The sequence below is a fragment of the Coregonus clupeaformis genome, chromosome 40 (genome assembly GCF_020615455.1).
Source record: "Coregonus clupeaformis isolate EN_2021a chromosome 40, ASM2061545v1, whole genome shotgun sequence".
NCBI lineage: Eukaryota > Metazoa > Chordata > Actinopteri > Salmoniformes > Salmonidae > Coregonus > Coregonus clupeaformis.
Genome location: NC_059231.1, coordinates 2531951 through 2554706, shown reverse-complemented (window position 1 = coordinate 2554706; position 22756 = coordinate 2531951). Strand labels below are relative to the sequence as shown.

Here is a 22756-nt window from a genome sequence, read left to right as displayed (position 1 = left end):
TTTGTTACATGATTAGTGTTTATTTAAAATACTCCATCTGCAAATTCTTTTCAATTTAAAAACAGGTACATTTTACAGCTAGTAGCCTACATAGTAAGCAAAAAAACAACAAAATATATACCAAAAAAACCCAGAGTCTTTTTTTCTCTCTATGTAGTGAAGAAGTGATTTTGCACACAAGGTCTGAGACAGGCAGGGGAGAGTGGGCCTATGGTGCTGCCCATGACCAGTCTCTCAGAGGGGTTTGTAAGAGGGTTTGGGGCGGGTATCCTGGGAGTGTTGGTTGGGCTGTAGAGGTCAGATATTGGTGGAGTTCATTTTGCATGGCTCGGTGCTCCGGGTGGGTGGAGATTTCACTCAAGGACCAATGGAATAGTCTAAAATGAGCAAACTCTACCCACCCGGGGCACAGGGCCATGCGAAACGAACTCGACCATTGTGTCTGTCAAGTGAAAGCACAATGTTGGGAGTGTGGCTATCCAATGAGAGAACAGTGTTGGGAGTGACGTGTCGCTGACTAATGAGAGAACAGCGATGAAGTGTGGCTGGCCTATGAGAGCACAGCGTTGGAGCGGCGGATGCCCACCAGGTTGTCAGCGCTGAAGGACCTCCTCATGGCCGCTCGGCTCAGGTCCTTGTACTTGTCTTCACACAGTCTGGAGATGGCCTGGAAAACACACAACACACAGGCTCATTGGCTTCATCCCTAATGCACTGGTGAATTCCAACACTTTCCCCCTTTGACTATTCCCATGTCTTGCTCTCCGTCTCAGCTGCCATCTTTTCTGCTACTAGATGCATTCTCCCACCTCTACTGATACCTGTAAGCTCCATCATACCCCTCTACAACTACCTTACCTCCAGTTTCTGTGCCCTCTCGTTGCCGAGTGGCTCGAGGGGAAAGCAGAGGTTGTTGTCCTCGGCCAGAGATCGCAGGTCAAAGTAGTACTTAGCGTAAACACTGGCCGGGACGTTGATGTTGAACTGCAGCAGCTCCAGGAAGTGACGCTCCATCTCGTTCCTGACAAAGGGAGAGCAGATTAAACAGGGTTAATATAGACACTCCTAGTAAAAGTTGCTCTTAGGCACAGATCTAGGAACAACCTCCCCAAATGAAACCCTGACAATGAGTGGGGGAGAAATGTCAAATGGACCTTAGATCAGTGATAGGAGTAACGTCATCCACAGGCCAGCCCTCATAGGGCGAGAGTCTAATCAATAGCAAATTAAAACTCCACTTGTCTTTCCCTTACGGCAGCAAGGAGAAGGGTACATGTCTGCAGGGGGGCTATTCAACCCATCTCCACCCCCCACATTCGGGAGACTAAACTATATTTGTATTCATAAATTGCTTCTTTATTATTCAAAATATATACTTTTTTGCAAGGATACCTTTTTTTTTTTGCTTTTTTCCCCCCCAAAAGGACATAAACAGGAATTACATTAAAAAAAACTAAACCACCACAATAAATACAACTCAACACACAACAACTTGAGCCTTTTCATTGTCACTATAATGAAGACCCATACTGGCTCTCTGACAGAGCGGCTTGCTTCAGGTATATCATGTCTCTCCTGTACAGATCCATCTCATCATCCTTATCGCCACGATGACAAAAGAGCTGCATGCCGGTCGGTCACCACAGAGACAGCATCAAGGATGCTTTGTCGGAAAGGAGACATGAGAGGGCCAGGGTGGCTGGAGGCTGGGGTGTGTGTGTGCGTGTGTGTGTGTGTGTGTTGGAAGGCTGGTCTCCCAGGGTAACTAATGTAGTGGGAGAGGGCTACGGCCATTATGTAGGAGCGCTGAGAGCCACTCCAGACCCCCCAGCTCACAAAGAGCACTTCAATGGAAGAGATGAAAATAGACTGCAGATCGAGAGAAGAGAGAGGGAGGAACATGGGCTCATAGACAGACAGACAGACAGACAGACAGACAGACAGACAGACAGACAGAGCACACATTCACAGGGTGGCAGGTAGTCTAGAGGTTAGAGCGTTGGGCCAGTAGCCGTAGTTCGAATTCCCGAGCCGACTAGGTATACGTGTTTTTTTTATATATCTGCCCTTGAGCAAGGCACTTAACCCTAATTGCTCCTGGGTTGCCGTCAATAATGGCTGACCCTGGACGTGCCCCCACTCTCCAAGGGTGTCTAAGGAGGAGTTGGGATATGCAAAACACACATTTCTATTTCACAACACTGTCATGTGTGAAACAGGACAAATATAAGCACCCCCTATTTGACCTTTTGGCACGTGTACACTCTCAAACAAACAAACTTAATAGACATACAAAAGACTCAACCCCAGCCCACTCTAAAAGCTACTAGAATGTAAGGCAGTAGTGTAGTAAGGAGAAGCCTACTAATGGCTTGGAGATTGCCTCCTGTATACAACCAGTACTCCGCCTCCCTCGCTCTCTCTCTCTGGGTCTAGTCCTCACTCCCTTGGAGCCCAAAGCAGGGCCCTCATCTCACACAGCCCTGATCAGAGCTAGAGACTGGATAGGACTCCTGTACCAGACTATAGACAACAGCCTAATGAATGATCATCAGACCAGGGGGGAAGAAGGCTCCGGTCTACGTCTGTTCTCCACCTGAAACATGGACATGATGAATCATAAAAGTATGACTATGAATTAGCCTCCTTCAATGACTACCAATCAGCCTCCTCCTCCTCATCCTTCAATGACTACCAATCAGCCTCCTCCTTCAATGACTACCAATCAGCCTCCTCCTTCAATGACTACCAATCAGCCTCCTCCTCCTCCTCCTTCAATGACTACCAATCAGCCTCCTCCTCATCCTTCAATGACTACCAATCAGCCTCCTCCTTCAATGACTACCAATCAGCCTCCTCCTTCAATGACTACCAATCAGCCTCCTCCTTCAATGACTACCAATCAGTCTCCTCCTCCTCCTCCTTCAATGACTACCAATCAGCCTCCTCCTCCTCCTCCTTCAATGACTACCAATCAGCCTCCTCCTCATCCTTCAATGACTACCAATCAGCCTCCTCCTTCAATGACTACCAATCAGCCTCCTCCTTCAATGACTACCAATCAGCCTCCTCCTCCAATGACTACCAATCAGCCTCCTCCTTCTCCTTCAATGACTACCAATCAGCCTCCTCCTTCTCCTTCAATGACTACCAATCAGCCTCCTCCTTCTCCATCAATGACTACCAATCAGCCTCCTCCTTCTCCATCAATGACTACCAATCAGCCTCCTCCTTCTCCATCAATGACTACCAATCAGCCTCCTCCTTCTCCATCAATGACTACCAATCAGCCTCCTCCTTCTCCATCAATGACTACCAATCATCCTCCTCCTTCAAAGTGAACAGAACATATCTGAAACAGAACAGTAAAGGTTGACACAATAGTGAGAAAAGGGTATCTATTTTGAGTGTGTCTCCAGTGTGTGTGTCCTGTCCACTCACATGTCCTCCACAGTGATGTCTTTGAGGATCTGGCAGTAGTCTACGTTCCACACGGCCTGGTCGTCCCACACCTTAGACGCCAGCAGGATGGCGCCCAGTACGATACGCTTCCAGTTGCACGGACCGATGTCTATCTCAGCGTAGGTCAGCAGACGCTCCAGGTACACCTGGTGGGGTTGAAGGTTAGAAGTCTTAAAGTGATCATGTGCTAAAAAACTGAGGTGGTTATTTCCATTCAGAAATGTGATGTATACAACATAGAAAATCTGTAGGAAAAAGGGCATATTATTGATTATACACACATGTGAGAAATAGTACTTTGTTATGTTTGGAGTCCAATAAATAAGGCATGCTTGATATATTAGGCCCAATCATATTGTAATCATCAAATACAGGTCTACTGTCTGTTCACATTGAGACTCTGTTCATGTGACTTGCTGTGCTTCGTCAATGGTTTCTATTACTCTGCTGCACCCTAGTGGTACATTAGTGCAGATGCAGGTTAATACAACACCACAATACATCTACCGTATCATGTAGGTCACATATGTCAGAGTCAAGGCCCGCGGGCCACATCCGGCCCGCGAGAAGGTTTTTTACGGCCCCTGGGATGACCTTGATTTATTATTAGAACCGGCCCGCAGACCGCAGCAAGCCGGCAGCCCGCAGATCTTTTACACGCACCAATACTACATTTCCCACAATGCAACGGTGACGCACCGAGCAGTAGGCTGCTTCATTTCAATATTTATTGGCACAGCAGTCGTCAGCATCACAGTAAAATTAACTTTCAGATACCCATCAAAAATGGCAAAACGGAAGGTGGACACTGAGAACCGGGGGTTTCAAACAAGGTGGGAGTCGGAGTATATGTTCTCGGAGGTAGCTGGAAAACCTGTGTGTCTTCTGTGTGGAGAAAGTGTGGTGGTACTGAAAGAGTATAATCTGAGACGACATTATGAAACGAAACACGCGGACAAAAACAAGAATATGGACATGGAACAAAGGCTACAAAAGGCAGAGGAATTAAAACGAGGCCTCAAATCTCGACAGGCTCTGTTCAAAAAAGCCAAATCACAAGGCCAGGCTGCTGTCAAGGCCAGTTTTATTTTGGCAGAAGAGATCGCTAAATCAGCCCGGCCATTTACTGAGTAGGTAGTGCTGAACACCTCCACTCAATTCTGAGGATTTCCTCAGCTCAGAGCCTTACCCCGAACATTGATGAACTTGTGGAAAAGATGGGACACCACCAAGTATCACCCTCAACCTCAAACAAGTGAACATTACTGTGCAATCACATATTTAGAGTTTTTACTCAGTTCAAGTTTAAAAGTTAAAGTTTAATATTTGTTTTCACTGCATGTTACTTCTCCTTAAACAAAGTGTTGTTTTTGATTAATAGATTTTTGCACTTTATTTTATTGTATTTCAATCCAATTATATTTTAAAAATATTTCAGTTGAGTGGATGATAGAAAATTGCTATTATTGTTTTTTTCTTTGAAGTAAATTTAGCCCACTTTTGCTAAAATAGAAAATATAGGCTACTGATGGTGCCTTGAATACCGGTTTCTTTCATTTAATGTTCATGTTATGGGGATTTTTATATAAAGGAAATTTGTCTTTTGTGTCTGTTGAAAATTAAAGATTACTGACAGAGCCATAAGAAAATATTGCTTTATTTATCTGATCATATTGGAATATATTTGTTAGGTTTTCAGTAGGTTCAATTAGGTTCACTAGACTATATGCGTCATTTAAAAAAATTTCAATGAACATTCGAACAGTCCGGCCCTCGGCTTGTAGCTAAATTTTTTATTTGGCCCTCCGTCCATTTGACTTTGACACCCCTGATGTAGGTTAATACAACGCATCTACCGTATCATGTAGGTTAATACAACGCATCTACCGTATCATGTAGGTTAATACAACGCATCTACCGTATCATGCAGGTTAATACAACACCACAATACATCTACCGTATCATGCAGGTTAATACAACACCACAATACATCTACCGTATCATGTAGGTTAATACAACACCACAATACATCTACCGTATCATGCAGGTTAATACAACACCACAATACATCTACCGTATCATGTAGGTTAATACAACACCACAATACATCTACCGTATCATGTAGGTTAATACAACACCACAATACCTAGTGGATAATACAGTATATGATAATAACAAATGCCATTTAGCAGACGCTTTCATCCAAAGCGACTTCAGTCATGCGTACATTCATTTTACGTATGGGTGGTCCCGGGAATCAAACCCACTACCCTGGCATTACAAGCACCATGCTCTACCAGCTGAGCTACAATACATCTACTGTATGGTTTCATATCAGTTGATTAACCATGTATTAACTGCTGATACGCGTGTTTTGATTAGGAGTGTATGGTTGCTGACTGGACTGGACTCCTCACCAAGGTGACGATGGCACACTCCGCAGTGAGCTGTGCAGCGCTGAACAGAGTTCTGACAAAGCGGTAGATGAGTTTGTGCTCAGGGTCCGTACGAGAGTAGTCATCAGGAACCTGCTCTCTCTGAAGGAAGAAGACAGTGTTAGACACAGAGACAACACAACACACACCAGCCCAGAGACAACACAACACACACCAGCCCAGAGACAACACAGCACACACCAGCCCAGAGACAACACAGCACACACCAGCCCAGAGACAACACAACACACACCAGCCCAGAGACAACACAGCACACACCAGCCCAGAGACAACACAGCACACACCAGCCCAGAGACAACACAACACACACCAGCCCAGAGACAACACAGCACACACCAGCCCAGAGACAACACAGCACACACCAGCCCAGAGACAACACAGCACACACCAGCCCAGAGACAACACAGCACACACCAGCCCAGAGACAACACAGCACACACCAGCCCAGACAACACACACGTCACACACACGCACCAGCCCAGAGACAACACACAGACCAGCCCAGAGACAACACACACAGACCAGCTCAGATACAACACAAAACACACATTCAATCTTGAATAGCGCATAGACTACCCTCAACAAGATAAGGAAACATTTAAGTAATTTCTAAATTTCCTAATGGGTTTATGTTGACTTTCTTACCAGAGCTAAACTATATCTTATTCATTCCCCCTGCAGTGGTGTGTGCTATGCTGAAGTTGGAGCTAAGAGGTACACTGGGCTATGGGGCATATACAGTTCCAGTGGAAGGTCTAGAAGGGAGTGAGGAGGCTGGGTGATGCCAGATATTGATGTAGACAAGGGCTGAGAAACCAATACTGCCACATCTACTGCAGACCTCTGTTTTGATGTAAACCTGTATTAGCAGCAGGTCTTTAGAATACAATACATAAAAGCTATTCACTTCCTGTAAACACATAACAGCTATTCACTTCCTGTTAACCCTGAGTGGATTATGGTCAAATTGATCCGCCCACTCACCGATAAAGGGTGCATCTTCTCATCAAAAATGTCCAGTGACCTGTCGGAGTCCCTGAGAGATACAGAGGAACAGAGAGTGAACGCCTCCACTATGAACCAAATACACTGTCCCTAGTCCAATACAGACATTCTGCCAGGCCCAGAGGCCACCTTCTGATCCCCCATTAAATTAATACCTGTGCATACTTAAACTGAACAAGTTAAACACTGCCACTCACCTGTTTTTAATGTGGTAGTATATTGCTAATGTGACACTGGAAGAGGAGAAAGACAGAATTCATTAGACCAGAGTTCAACTAGAAAAGGTTTCCTGTGTGTGCATATATGAAGGTAGTGGGTACCCACCATTTTATTGTGCTTTTCAAGTTAGGCTGGCTGACCGTGCTGTCATCTATAAAGATGGTGGAACAGGAACTGTACTTCTTAGAGAGAGGGCCAGGAGAGGTCTGCAAAAGGAAATATGTGACATGGAAGTCAGACGATGCTAATGTAGGCCCTGTTGTACCCAATCCTTCGGAGGTAATTGATGCTAACGCTAGCCTGTGGTGGCCATAGCCAAATAATGACATCACCAATAGGTTGCAGTCACTCCTGGCTCATAAACTACTTCCAAGGTAAAAGGTTTGGTTTGAAATGTGGCTAAACTGGGCTATGTAGCCTTGGGTCAGGGAAGTGTGTTCTATAATACAGAGAGAATAAGATGAGGTGGAGTCGAGGGTGGACAGTGGACCCTCACAAAACATTCATACCAGGTCTCCTGTTTATCTGTGTTTGTCTTCTAGCTGACAGGACCCCACAGCCACAGGGGCTACAGCTTGTTGTGGTCACCTCAAGCACAGGCTACATGAACACACACACACACAGTAGGGTAGCAGGCAAGGGCAACACAGCCCTGCCTTTTCTTTTTACCAGGTCAAAAGGTCTTGGCACTTAGCTAGTTTCCACAGGGCTATATTATAGAGGTCAGAGGTCGGTGTAAAAGAGGGCAGCCATAACCCCAGCCAACCCTCTGCTTAACCACTTACACTTCTAGGAATTGTCTTATATGGACAGGGCTGAATTGGATTATATGGACAGGGCTGAATTGGATTATATGGACAGGGCTGAATTGGCTTATATGGACAGGGCTGAATTGGATTATATGGATAGGGCTGAATTGGCTTATATGGACAGGGCTGAATTGAAATGTTTCTTACAGAAGAATTATGGAAATGCATATGCATAACCATGGTAGCAATTAAATGGAGATTATGGGGAAATTATTAGAGTACAGGTGAAGACAACAGTTACCTGACACAAGACTGAATCCAAACATTACACCGTTGATTAGAATACATTTACTGTACATTTTGCCCCATTTGTTGATAACGAAATCTGAAAATACTCTGGATACATTCAGTAACATGATAAGAATATTCTTGGAAATGTTGAGGTAGGTACAACATAAGACAAAACAATGACAATGGTTTGAGTGATCGGTCTAACTGGTTTTTCCAAGTGGCCAACCACCTCTCCAAGGTGTGCACAGTTCCTAGCCAACCACCTCTCCAAGGTGTGCACAGTTCCTAAGTCATTTCAATGCATTTCTATGACTCAAAGAAGTCTTCAACTATAAGGTGTTTTTCGGAGCTCTCCTAGCTGTGCTGTTGAGGAACTAGAGCAAGCACACTGGTAGTTGCTTTCTATGGAACACAGCCCTGCATCCCCGCCATCACACAATTACTGTTGCTGTTTACGCAATCCAAAAACGGTCCATTATAAATCACAATCTGGGTCAGGTGGGCATAATCTGAAAGCTTGTTCTATTGCCAACATGACTAACTAAATTATAAAAAACGATCTTACAGTGTTATGCTTTCACAACGTAATTCAGAGAAGCAGATGGTAATTTTGGTCGCATAGAATGGAGTCATGAGTGCATTCAGATACGTGGTCCCGGCACATTTTCTTCCCAATACAACATAGGCTCATTCTGTTCAGGACAACCCAGGGTATAACGCCATGTCATCCTGTAACTGTATATCAAACACAGTGATCATAAACGTTGACACTGTATATCACATGAGTTTTATGATATGGAAATGTGAAGTGAACATTTGGACTCTTCAACGTCTTATCTTTCAAAATACATGGTAATTGACAGCATTTCCCTCACTGCGTTCCAATTCAGGCGCGTATCAGTGTCCAAATCTGCCCTTTTCAACCCATATACGGGTATAAGTGTAAAGGGCTACATCCTATAAGAGGTGACCAATAAGGTGTGATGGTCAGATAGTTAAATTTGCATATGCATGAGTTTGGTGTTGTCCTCCAGTGACCCAAGTTAAGAGGCGAGTGTGTGAGATTATAGATGTATTCTCATAAATCGCAACCCAACTCTCCCATACCCACACAGTAGCCACACACACACAATCCATTATTGTTAACACAAACTCAAATCTTCGTATTGAAATACTTACATGACTAACATGGTTTATGTGATTGCTTTTCCTCTTGTCTCGCACTGGAAGGAAAAAGAAAATAGGCCATGTCAGACCCAGACAAAAACAGTCATGTTGAAAATGATGAAGAACGGTGAAGAGTCACATTGTGCTTATGAGAGCGCCATATTAGAGTCACTTACAGTAGCCTCAGTATCATCTCTCTACATAGCTTGCTAGAGCAGACAGAGGGTGGTGGTGAGTTACCACCTTACCAAGTAGCTAAAGTGCGTAAGACCAGAGTCGTATGGGCTAACATGGCATCATAATCAGTTCTCCTGTGTGATGTGTTGTGAGCAGGGTAGAGTAGAGTCCTTACATTCACTGTCTGTCTGGGACTTGCTGAGGAAGATTGTGCTGGCTCGGGCATGGTCTGATGGGTTGGACTCCTGGGCCAGTTCTGGAACAACACAGACACCACTGACCATTAGAAACAGAGTAGATAACAAGGGTAATGACACAGATGAAGTGAAACAGAAGAACCTGACTTGGAAGGTTAGTGATCCATAAAACCGCCTGTGTAAGGGGGGAAACTACCTTAGTTCACCTGAGGTGATTATGTTGACTCGAGGCCGGTGAGAGAAAAATTAGACCTGATATTCCATACAGACAGAACAGTGACCTGTTGCCTACTGTACCTTAAGCAATAACACCTGAGAACCCGGGAATTATCGTGTGACAACTCCCGACAAGGGCTGTTCTGAGGCCCAAGGCGAAGTTGTCACATGATAATTCCTGGGTTTGAGGGCAATATTGCTTTTATAAAACTGTTGCCAACATATATTTAAATATTAATTACATGTTTTCATTAAAAACATTATTTGAAGGAGTAAATTAGTTTTTACATTCTAAAAAGTTTGCTACCCAAGCGGGCTGGTCTTTCTACTTATTTTCTCCTGCTGACCCAGTCGTTCCTTCCAATCTTTCTATTCCTTTGACGTTGCTATGCTAAACAAATCATTGGCATGTAGCTATCTAGCAGGGACTCAATGATGATGAGACAAGAACTTGATTTAATAAATATCCAATAGGGCTACATAGGCAACAACTATTATGGTTGGCGAGTCAGAGCTAACCAAGCTAGTTGGTGATGTTAATAGTGAAGTTTCCGTTGATGGCACACGAGTGGAAGAACTGTCCATGGTCCTGGTTGGTGACAGCCAGTGCTTGCCTCTTTGCTGGCACGGGAGAGATCGCATTTGTAAAATGATACATTGTTGCACAGGTTGTAGAGGCAGACAGGTTGGTTTATAACATTAACACGTCATGGTATTTTGCGGGAGTTGTTGTCCCACAACAATGAACCAATCAGCATCCAGGATCCAAACAACCCGTTTCATAATGTACAGTCCAGTGCAGGTCATCACTCAACCATTTGAACTACCCCTGTACTGCAGTACCTGGAATGAATGCATGCTATTACAGTACCTAGTGATACCTAGGGGAAAATGGATACAGTTACAGTGCATTCGGAAAGTATTCAGAGCCCTTGACTTTTTCCACATTTTGTTACAATACAGCCTTATTCTAAAAAGTATTACATTGTTGTTTTTTCTCTCTCAATCTACACACAATACCCCATAATGACAAAGCAAAAACAGGTTTAGTAATGTTTGCTAATTTATAAAAAATAAAAAACTGAAATATCACATTTACATACGTATTCAGACCCTTTACTCAGTACTTTGTTGAAGCACCTTTGGCAGCAATTACAGCCTTGAGTCTTCTTGGGTATGACGCTACAAGCTTGGCACACCTGTATTTGGGGAGTTTCTCCCATTCTTCTCTGCAGATCCTCTCGTTGTCTTGGCTGTGTGCTTAGGGTCGTTGTCCTGTTGGAAGGTGAACCTTTACCCCAGTCTGAGGTCCTGAGCACTCCGTGCTCCGTTCATCTTTCCCGCAACCCTGACTAGTCTCCCAGTCCCTGACGCTGAAAAATATCCCCACAGCATGATGCTGCCACCACCATGCTTCACCGTAGGGATGGTGCCAGGTTTCCTCCAGACGTGACACTTGGCATTCAGGCCAAATCTTGGTTCAATCTTGGTTTCATTAGACCAGAGAACCTTGTTTCTCATGGTCTGAGAGTCCGTTAGGTGCCTTTTGGCAAACTCCAAGCGGGCTGTCATGTGCCTTTTACTGAGGAGTGGCTTTCGTCTGGCCACTTTACCATAAAGGCCAGATTGGTGGAGTGCTGCAGAGATGGTTGTCCTTCTGGAAGGTTCTCCCATCTCCACAGAGGAACTCTGGAGCTCTGTCATGCTAAATGTACTTCTGGTGTACCAAAACGCAATGATGCAGTTGGTGTGTTCGAAGCGTTAGTGAGCAATATGTTTGGAAAGTCAAATCCAAATATCGAATCGCAAGACATATAGAATCGTGAGAATCACAATACATATCTTATCGGCAGCTAAGGATCGTGATAATATTGTATCGTGAGGTCCCTGGCAATTCCCAGCCCTACCCAATTAGATGGATGGATAGATGAATGAATGAATAAGTAAGTGAATTAAATAAAACAAATCTGTGTAGGGCAGCAAGGCTATGTAACCATACACACTATTTGACAGCAGAAGCATGATGATCTCATTCGCACCACATAAAAGGTCCATTACACACAGGCTCAATGATCAGGTTTAGGTATTAGACATCCTGATCAAACCCTAATGTATTAACAGCTACCTCTGTCTGGGATTGGGTGCCCCTGTTCTGGATCAGACGTGGCAGGCAGGGCCAGATGGGTTGGCTTGGCAGTGTGTGCCCCCTGCCCACTCAGGCTGTGGCTCTGTGGCAGGGATGGTGGTATGGGACTGGCAGGGAGGGGGGCAACAAGGAGGCCTTTGTCTGGGGTCTCTGTGGAGAACATTGAGTCCTCACTCTCTACACCCCTTCCACACTGGCCAGCACGCTGAGAAACAGGAAGGGGGAGCAGGGCGGAGGGCCCGTGCCAGTCATGCCAACCCATCTACAGACACGCTACCGAACCAAACAGTGTGCTCTATATAGAGCATAAAGGAGCGACTAGCAGGTAGACTAGCCTACATGTAGCCTTTTACAACAAAAACCACAGTGCGACACACAAAGTTCTTCAGCCACCACCTATCAGATCCACTAAGATGAGTCTGTCAGACACCATCATGTGATTACTCCATCCTAGATAAGATGGAGCCTCAGCTCCTCTTCCCAGCCACAAAGCTCCACTCTTATCCCTCCACCAATCACTCCCTGGCCTCTCCCTGGACTGGAGTCTTCCTGCCGGGGCATTCCATGCCCTCTGTGCCCGACTGTCGCAAGTCATGGTATTTCTGTCCCGGGTCCACTGCTCCAGTTTAAGAGGAGTGCCGGGCGGGCATACCTTGCAACACTAAGCGGGGGTGAGCCCTGGTTGGCATGTTAAGGCGTCAGCATGCTTCAGTTCAGCTGGCGCTTAGCTGAACTTGGCTAGCTGAACCGAACCTAGAAAAACTAGAAAAAATAGGCAATAGTACGGTTTGTCCATTGAGCCCTGGTTGGCAGTATACACTTCCTCAAAATAGTCAGAATTAATCTGAGATCACTCAAGAAATCTATCATAAATTGACATTTTTGCAGAGGAGATCTTAGTCGCACAATTTTATATCTAACTAAGACATTTGGTGCAGTATTTCTCAATGAAAAAATGTGCATGAATACCAGTTGTCTCTCGTTGAATGACAAAAAATTGAATCATCCCTACTGTTGACCAATCACCGACGAAGGGGCATAGACTTCGGCGCCGAACTTTGTCTTGCCTCTAGAAAACATTTTGTGTGCCCGAACAACCCTCACTGAAGTCCAAAACGATCCAAAACGTCCCAAAATGTCATAATATATGCACAAACTCCTCTGAACTGTTTCGGCTGGGAAGCATGCAGACACCGTTCCTCAATTGCCTATACATACCCACTATTGCAGTAGTAGGTCTATATAAGAATCTGCCATGTCCCTGTACCCACTATTGCAGTAGTAGGCCTAGGTCTGGGTCATATTACAATAAAACTGGCTCCACAGATTCCCTCATTTAGCCTAGTAATGATCCATATGAAAAATGCTTTAGTGATCAAGTGAGAGCTAGCCTACTTTATTGTCTGCTTGTGCAGAAACATGCTTTGAGCCCTAGGTTATAGGTGAAAGGGACCGCCACCAGGCAGAGCAGGTAGCACTGATAACCGCTCTATTGATTATTAGGGCCATTGTTGCGTCTGTTGAGGGAAGTCCTTGCTGTGAGATGAATGGCCTATTGGTCTTCACAGTTCAGACAGCAGGATGGATGGGCTGCCCGAACCAGGGTGATCAGGCTGTGATGGTGATGCAGTAGCCTATAATGCTAAAATGTGTCACCGGTGCTAGGCCAAAGATGAAGAGTGGCTGTCTGAACGTGGTGATTAAGCTCTATAGCCTAATGTTTCATTTCCTGGCTCTCAAAAGACAGACAACAGGTGATATACCCAATACCTGTCTCAGTTCAGTCTACTCCTCTTTATATCATCCACCTACAGCTGATCCCAGACCTGTGATGAAAAGCTGGAGGACTGCCTTCATAAGGACACAGAGAGGGAGGGATTGGCCGTCTAACCCTTACCCTGGGTCCACCACACTAGGGTTAGTGCTAGCAGACAAGCCCTCCCTCTCCCTCTGAAGTCCAAAATAAACCAGAGGGGCTGGGGAGCGGGGAAAGTGCTCTCTCAAGGGAATGCCTCGGTCAGTTACAGTAGGGTGGGTGAGGCGTTGCAGAGAGCAGAGATGTTACATCCGCTAATGGCAATGATTGCTAAAACGTCGCTGCAATTCCTCTTTTATTAGGATATACCAAGCTGAAAGGCATTTTATGAAAATCACGTGTGTCATCCATTGACAAGGCTTTTCAGAAAAGAGTGTTCATAGTATTGGTTTGAAACAGCTTTCCACCTCTATCTGACGTTATGGACACACAGAGAGAGAGAGAGAGAGAGAGAGAGAGAGAGAGAGAGAGAGAGAGAGAGAGAGAGAGAGAGAGAGAGAGACAGAGACAGAGAGAGAGACAGAGACAGAGACAGAGACAGAGAAAGAGGGGTGCAGCTGTCCTGTGGTACCACATCGTCAGGATGCCAGTGATAGCTGGGAGATAGATTCTTAGGGGTCTCCTCCATTTTCCACCCACCAGCCCCACCACCCCCATCTTCTGGGTGCATCCCAAATGGCACCCTATGCCAAAGTGCAATACTCTGGTCAAAAGTAGCTAGTACACTACATAGGAAATTAGGTACCATTTGGGACGCATCGTCTATCTCCTGACTGACCACGCAAACTCTATTGCACTCCACACGCCCTTTCCCACCTGGACAAAAGGAACACCTATGTGAGAATGCTGTTTACTGACTACAACTCAGCGTTCAACACCATAGTGCCCTCCAAGCTCATCACTAAGCTGGGAATGAAAACCTCCCTCTGCAACTGGATCCTGGACTTCCTGACGGGCGCCCCCAGGTGGTGAGGGTAGGCAACAACACATCCGCCACGCTGACCTTCAACATGGGGGCCCCTCAGGCGTGAGTGCTTAATCCCCTCCTGTACTCCCTGTTCAACCACGACTGCGCGGCCGTGCACGACTCCAACACAATCATTAAGTTTGCCGACGACACAACGGTGGTAGGCCTGATCACCAACAATGAGACAGCCTTTAGGGAGGAGGTCAGAGACCTGGCAACAACCTCTCCCTCAACTTCAGCAAGACAAAAAGGATTGTGGGCTACAGGAAACGGAGGGCCGAGCGCGCCCCAATTCACATCAACGGGGCTGTAGTGGAGCGGGTCGAGAGCGTCAAGCTCCTCGGTGTCCACATCACCAAGGACCTATCATAGTCCAAACACACCAACAGTCGTCTTGTCTCGTTGTGAATGGTTAGATACTACTGCACTGCTGGAGCTAGGAACACAAGCATTTCGCTACACTCGCAATAACATCTGCGAAATATGTGTATGCAACCAATCAAATTTGATTTGAAGAGGGCACGACAACGCCTCTTCATTTACATTTGACATTTGAGTCATTTAGCAGACGCTCTTATCCAGAGCGACTTACAGTTAGCGAGTGCATACATTTCCCACAACCCTGGCGTTGCAAGCGCCATGCTCTACCAACTGAGCTACAGGAGGCCTCTTTCCCATCAGGAGGCTGAATTTTCTTTGGCATGGGTCCCCAGATCCTCAAAAGTTTCTATAACCGCACCATTGAGAGCATCTTGACTGGCTGCATCACCGCTTGGTATGGCAACTGCTTGGCGTCCAACTGTAAGACGGTTAGTCGAGGTAATTGAGGTAATATGTACATGTGGGTAGAGTTAAAGTGACTATGTATAGATAATAAACAGAGTAGCAGCAGCGTAAAATAGTGGGTGGGGGTGGGGTGGCAATGCAAATAGTCTGGGTAGCCATGATTAGCTGTTCAGGAGTCTTATGGCTTGGGGGTAGAAATTGTTAAGAAGCCTTTTGGACCTAGACTTGGTACTCCGGTACCGCTTGCCGTGCGGTAGCAGAGAGAACAGTCTATGACTAGGGTGGCTGGAGTCTGACACCACCTGGTATAGAGGTCCTGGATGGCAGGAAGCTTGGCCCCAGTGATGTACTGGGCCGTACGCACTACCTTCTGTACTGAGGACCCATGCCAAATCTTTTCAGTCTCCTGAGGGGGAATAGGCTTTGTCGTGCCCTCTTCACGACTGTCTTGGTGTGTTTTGACCATGTTACTTTGTTGGTGATGTGGACACCAAGGAACTTTAAGCTCTCAACCTGTTCCACTACAGCCCGTCGATGAGAATGGGGGCGTGCTCATTCCACTTTTATCCCCTGTAGTCCACAATCATCTCCTTTGTCTTTTGAGGGAGAGGTTGTTATCCTGGCACCACACGGCCAGGTCTCTGACCTCCTCCCTACAGGCTGTCTCATCGTTGTCGGTGATCAGGCCTACCACTGTTGTGTCGTCTGCAAACTTAATGATGGTATTGGAGTCGTGCCTGGCCATGCAGTCATGGGTGAACAGGGAGTACAGGAGGGGACTGAGCACGCACCACTGAGGGGCCCCCGTGTTGAGGATCAGTGTGGCAGATGTGTTGTTACCTACCCTTACCACCTGGGGGCGGCCCGTCAGGAAGTCCAGGATCCAGTTGCAGAGGGAGGTGTTTAGTCCCAGGGTCCTTAGCTTAGTGATGAGCTTTGAGGGTATTATGGTGTTGAACACTGAGCTGTAGTCAATGAATAGCATTCTCACGTAGGTGTTCCTTTTGTCCAGGTGGGAAAGGGCAGTGTGGAGAGCAAAAGAGATTGCATCATCTGTGGATCTGTTGGGGCGGTATGCAAATTGAGTGGGTCTAGGGTTATGGGATAATGGTGTTGATGTGAGCCATGACCAGCCTCTCAAAGCACTTTATGGCTACAGACGTGAGTGCTACGGGTCGGTAGTCATTTAGACAGGTTATCTTAGTGTTCTTGGGCACATGGACTATGGTGGTCTGCTAGAAACATGTTGGTATTACAGACTCAGTCAGGGACATGTTGAAAATGTCAGTGAAGACACTTGCCAGTTGGTCAGCGCATGCTCGGAGTACACGTCCTGGTAATCCGTCTGGCCCTGCGGCCTTGTGAATTTTGACCTGCTTAAAAGTCTTACATCGGCTACAGAGAGCGTGATCACATAGTCATCCAGAACAGCTGACGCTCTCATGCATGCTTCAGTGTTGCTTTCCTCGAAGCGAGCATAGAAGTGATTTAGCTCATCTGGTAGGCTTGTGTCACTGGTGTTGCAGCAGCAGGAAGTGTGTGTGTGTGGCTTTACCAAGGGTGCAACACCATACAGGCCCTACAATCAATAGTAATAAAAAGCTGTGAACAACCAGCAACATCAAACCCTGCTGGGAGGGAAGGGAGGGACACCAGGGGGCTGTGGATCAAATATCCCTCCTTCCCAATTGGCAGCCTCATCTCACCTAACTTTATGTGCATGTAATTTCATTGGCTACAGGCCTCTGAGAGGGTGGTGTATGATAAATAGTGTGTTAAAAATACTAAATGGATTATGTACAGTGAGGGAAAAAAGTATTTGATCCCCTGCTGATTTTGTACGTTTTCCCACTGACAAAGAAATGATCAGTCTATAATTTTAATGGTAGGTTTATTTGAACAGTGAGAGACAGAATAACAACAAAAAAATCCAGAAAAACACATGTAAAAAATGTTATAAATTGATTTGCATTTTAATGAGGGAAATAAGTATTTGACCCCCTCTTAATCAGAAAAATGTTGGGCTCCCAGTTGTCTTTTATACAGGTAACGAGCTGAGATTAGGAGCACACTCTTAAAGGGAGTGCTCCTAATCTCAGCTTGTTACCTGTATAAGACACCTGTCCACAGAAGCAATCAATCAATCAGATTCCAAACTCTCCACCATGGCCAAGACCAAAGAGCTCTCCAAGGATGTCAGGGACAAGATTGTAGACCTACACAAGGCTGGAATGGGCTACAAGACCATCGCCAAGCAGCTTGGTGAGAAGGTGACAACAGTTGGTGCGATTATTCGCAAATGGAAGAAACACAAAAGAACTGTCAATCTCCCTCTGCCTGGGGCTCCATGCAAGATCTCACCTCGTGGAGTTGCAATGATCATGAGAACGGTGAGGAATCAGCCCAGAACTACACTGGAGGATCGTGTCAATGATCTCAAGGCAGCTGGGACCATAGTCATCAAGAAAACAATTGGTAACACACTACGCCGTGAAGGACTGAAATCCTGCAGTGCCCGCAAGGTCCCCCTGCTCAAGAAAGCACATATACATGCCCGTCTGAAGTTTGCCAATGAACATCTGAATGATTCAGAGGAGAACTAGGTGAAAGTGTTGTGGTCAGATGAGACCAAAATCGAGGTCTTTGGCATCAACTCAACTCGCCGTGTTTGGAGGAGGAGGAATGCTGCCTATGACCCCAAGAACACCATCCCCACCGTCAAACATGGAGGTGGAAACATTATGCTTTGGGTGTGTTTTTCTGCTAAGGGGACAGGACAACTTCACCGCATCAAAGGGACGATGGACGGGGCCATGTACCGTCAAATCATGGGTGAGAACCTCCTTCCCTCAGCCAGGGCATTGAAAATGGGTCGTGGATGGGTATTCCAGCATGACAATGACCCAAAACACACGGCCAAGGCAACAGATGAGTGGCTCAAGAAGAAGCACATTAAGGTCCTGGAGTGGCCTAGCCAGTCTCCAGACCTTAATCCCATAGAAAATCTGTGGAGGGAGCTGAAGGTTCGAGCTGCCAAACGTCAGGCTCGAAACCTTAATGACTTGGAGAAGATCTGCAAAGAGGAGTGGGACAAAATCCCTCCTGAGATGTGTGCAAACCTGGTGGCCAACTACAAGAAACGTCTGACCTCTGTGATTGCCAACAAGGGTTTTGCCACCAAGTACTAAGTCATGTTTTGCAGAGGGGTCAAATACTTATTTCCCTCATTGAAATGCAAATCAATTTATAACATTTTTTTGTTGTTATTCTGTCTCTCACTGTTCAAATAAACCTACCATTAAAATTATAGACTGATCATGTCTTTGTCAGTGGGCAAATGTACAAAATCAGCAGGGGATCAAATACTTTTTTCCCTCACTGTATATGTTAGTACTGTATCTCTACTGCAGCAACTAGCACAGCCAATGTAAATGTGGATTTGGAGGAAACCAACCCGACACAGGAGAGACCCCTACCAGTTCTGTTTTTCTAGTAACCACAGTCAGTGACATTCTGTAAATATTTCCAATCCCAGCTATGCGGGCGGGTGTGACACCTACCGTCTGGCACCTCTCTGTCGCTGATGTGCTGCAGGTACGGGCCGGTGTCATCACTCACGTCCGTGATTATTTGGTAGTCTTCATGGCGGTCCGCCGGTTGCCTTGGTAGCTTTGGGCTCCCCTCGGGCGACACGCAGCATGATACCGTATTCCCCATTCCAAACCAGGGATAACCTCAACACTATTTAAGTAGTGCAAAATTCCTTCAAATCAAGGATGCCAGATAGCTAGCTTTACAGCTACATACAACTACATTACATAAGCCTATGATTTAGCTATGTCCTATGATTCTAAAAAAACAAGTCGATAATGAAAACAGATGAGAGAAACACTTAAATTATAAACTAAATTGCTGACCAGTAATGTCAATAAATTGCACTCCTGTCCATCTGAGTGTGTGCTCCGTCCGCACCATGAATCAGATTTCTGGCTGTACAGCAAAATAAAAATCGATGTTTGTTCTAGTATGCTCTATTATTTACACAGTTGCTAACTAACTACACAAATGATTTCTAACACTGAGGTCATCAACCAGCTGTTTAAATCCGAGCATTACAAGCGGTTGCCCATTCATCCATTCCTTTGCTAGCAAAATCAGCTAGCCAGCAAGCTAGCAGCAATGGGACATTGTCTGTAGGGGCGATTAACTAGTTAGCTAGTCCCTTTAACTTTGCCAATATGCATCAACGCCTCCGGAGCTGCCGTTTAAACAATTAAAAAACGACTCCACTCATATACCACTAGCTAGTTCTTCCAAGCATCGATCCCCAATAGTTTCCGAACAGGGATTCCCAATTGTCCGAGGTAGCTCTCTCACGCCAGTCCCTTCTTGGATTCCCAATCTCAGGATCAGACGACAACTTTATCCCGAGGCTTGAGGCCTACAAACTAACCTAGCTGCCTGCTTGACAAAGAAATCAAAACCGGAGAGCTTCAAATCATTTAGCGAATGTAATCTGGTCAAGTCTTGTTGAAGTTCATTGTCGATCTCACAACTTTCGGATTGAAGAACCTCCGTTATCCCCTCCTCTCCACCCGCCAGTTCTGCGATCCGCTACCCGCCACCACCACCATCTACTCCGAACACACCGCTCCCTGCGCTGCGTTCCGTTCAGTACGTTTTTCTTCTTCTTCTTCTTCTACTTCTTCTTCGATGAGGTTTAACGGCGGTTGGCATCCAATTTGTTGCATTACCGCCACCTACTAGACTGGAGTACAACTCCCTTATATTTTGCTTGAAAAATACAGTAAAGAAATACCCTACAATCTAACACTACACCCACAAATTCTAAAATATTATTAATAATTAACACCACCCTACTCCACTATTTAAATATATTCACTCCTACCTCATGCCCTCAACCTGAAATGATGGGACATCACCCCTTAACACTCCCTGTAACTCTTCTGATGTCAAGTCTCGCACACCCAAATACCTCTCTGCAGCTGCCACCACAACCTCAATTTTCTTCGACTAGCGTTCCATCCCTGCAGTACAATTAATAACCATTGCTATAAATGCTAAAAATCCAATCTTACTGAAACAAATATCACTTGTGGCGCAGTGGTCTAAGGCACTGCATCACAGTGCTAGCTGTGCCACTAGAGATCCTGGTTCGAATCCAGGCTCTGTCGTAGCCGGCCGCGACCGGGAGACCCATGGGGCGGCGCGCAATTGGCCCAGTGTCGTCCAGGGTAGGGGAGGGAATGGCCGGCAGGGATGTAGCTCAGTTGATAGAGCATGGTGTTTGCAACGCCAGGGTTGTGGGTTCGTTTCCCACAGGGGGTATGAAAAAAAAAAAAAATGTATGCACTGTAAGTCGCTCTGGATAAGAGCGTCTGCTAAATGACTAAAATGTAAATGTATCCCTCTGTACTGGTACATATCTCCTACTCTCACCACCCCCCCTGATCCCTCTTTCTTCACTGCCTCCGCATATGACAACTTCTTCTCTACTCTTACCCTGGAAACCTCAACCTGCTTCTCTCGCACGGGACATGTCTGATCCCCAGCCCCATGGCCACCCCTACAATTAGCACATACCACTACTTTCCCCAATGCTTCACATTCCTTTGTCTTATGCCCTTCTGCACACTTCTCACACCTTGGAACCTCCCTCCTACATACTGCTGCCACATGCCCATAAGTTTGACACCTGTAACATCGTAATGTACTCGGCACAGAAGCTCGTACAGGATAACTTATATATCCTAACTTCACTTTGTCAGGCAAAGACTCAACTTCAAAACTCAAAAGAACAGACAATGACTCTTCTGTTTCCCCACTCTCACCACCCTGTTTGCGTTGCACCAAACGACGAGCATCACAAACACCGGGAATCTTCCCCTTCAGTGGGTCAACTTTTACATTTACTGCTACCCCAGTAATCACTTCTTTCAATTGCGCCCTTTTCTTGAGAGAGAAACAATTCACAATTCTTTCCCCCATTTGTTTAACTCTGAGCGCCTTCTCCCTCTTCCCAACAGAAACACAAACAATTATCACTAAACCACTTCTGGTTACCCTCACCGATTCCACTATACCCAATGCTTTTTTCACCCATCTTGAAACCACAAATGGATCAGCCAAAAGGCAAGGGTCCACTTTTTCCAAAAACTTCACTCCTGTCACAGACTCATCATTATCCTGACCCTCTGTGCAAGCCTCTGGCTCCGAGCACTTCACCACACCTACCACCTCCGATACTTCACTCTCATTCACTTCCATTTCTCCTCCTGTCTTCAGCTCACTTTGCTTACATTTCCTACCATTCTTCTTTAACAAACTTTCTCCCTTTTTCCGCCATTTTTTACCAACTCAAGCTCACAGTCTTCCTCCCTCTCTCTCTTATACCTCCTCTTCCTCTCCCTCCATATTCATCTCCTTATGATAATACTGCACTTCTCCTGACATACATTACATTTACATTTTTAGCAGATGCTCTTATCTTACAGGAGCAATTAGGGTTAAGTGCCTTGCTTAAGGGCACATCGACAGACTTTTCACCTAGTCGGCTCGAGATTAGAACCAGCGACCTTTCGGTTACTGGCACAATGCTCTAACCCACTAAGCTACCTGCTGCCTACATCTGTTTCTTGCTTTCTCAAGGGACGACTTTTACGACTTTTACGAGGCTCTACCCCCTCAAAGAGTTGAACTGGTAGAACAGTTTAGTAATCTTCTCTGTTTACACGTCTTTTCTCCGCCCTTCTCACCGCTTCGGCTCCTCTCCTATTTTTTCATCGCCAAGTACGTTTTTTTACTTTTTGGAACGTTCAGTTGAACGGAAACGGTGGCTATGGCATAAAAATACAAAAAATTGCTTTTTGGGCTTAATTTAAGGTTAGCAGTGTGGTTAGGGTTAACGTTAGAGTTCAGTTTAAGAAGATACATGGTCGAAATAGGAGGGGTTTAGAACTGTGTGGCTGTGGTAACTAGTAACGACCAGTTAACGGGGTGGGTTGGGGAACGCTGTCAGCATGGCCACTCAGTGTTGCCAACTCCTCAGTAAGGAAAGTAGCTATTGGCTGTCCTAAATGTC

The 22756-nt window shown here is 45.7% G+C and overlaps 1 protein-coding gene across 1 annotated transcript; it reads right to left on the bottom strand.

Moving 5' to 3' along the window:
- LOC121555182 (cyclin-Y-like protein 1) lies at positions 1-20303 on the bottom strand. Its single transcript, XM_041869012.2, has 10 exons — positions 19215-20303; positions 9702-9782; positions 9362-9405; positions 7248-7348; positions 7121-7156; positions 6903-6954; positions 5880-5999; positions 3442-3608; positions 859-1021; positions 1-667 (listed from the first exon to the last, which is right to left on the bottom strand). Exons 1-10 carry the CDS (start codon positions 19369-19371, stop codon positions 551-553), a joined length of 1038 nt encoding a protein of 345 aa, XP_041724946.1. The 5' UTR covers positions 19372-20303; the 3' UTR covers positions 1-550.
- Between the last annotated feature and the right edge of the window lie 2453 nt (positions 20304-22756).

Excerpts from the sequence above, each read along its gene's own strand:
- LOC121555182 (XM_041869012.2), bottom strand. The coding sequence starts at position 19,371 with ATGGGGAATACGGTATCATGCTGCGTGTCGCCCGAGGGGAGCCCAAAG. Across the intron at positions 9,783-19,214 it reads CGACAGAGAGGTGCCAGACG|AACTGGCCCAGGAGTCCAAC; the intron begins GTAGGTGTCACA and ends GTGTTGTTCCAG. Across the intron at positions 1,022-3,441 it reads GACATCACTGTGGAGGACAT|GAACGAGATGGAGCGTCACT; the intron begins GTGAGTGGACAG and ends TCCCTTTGTCAG.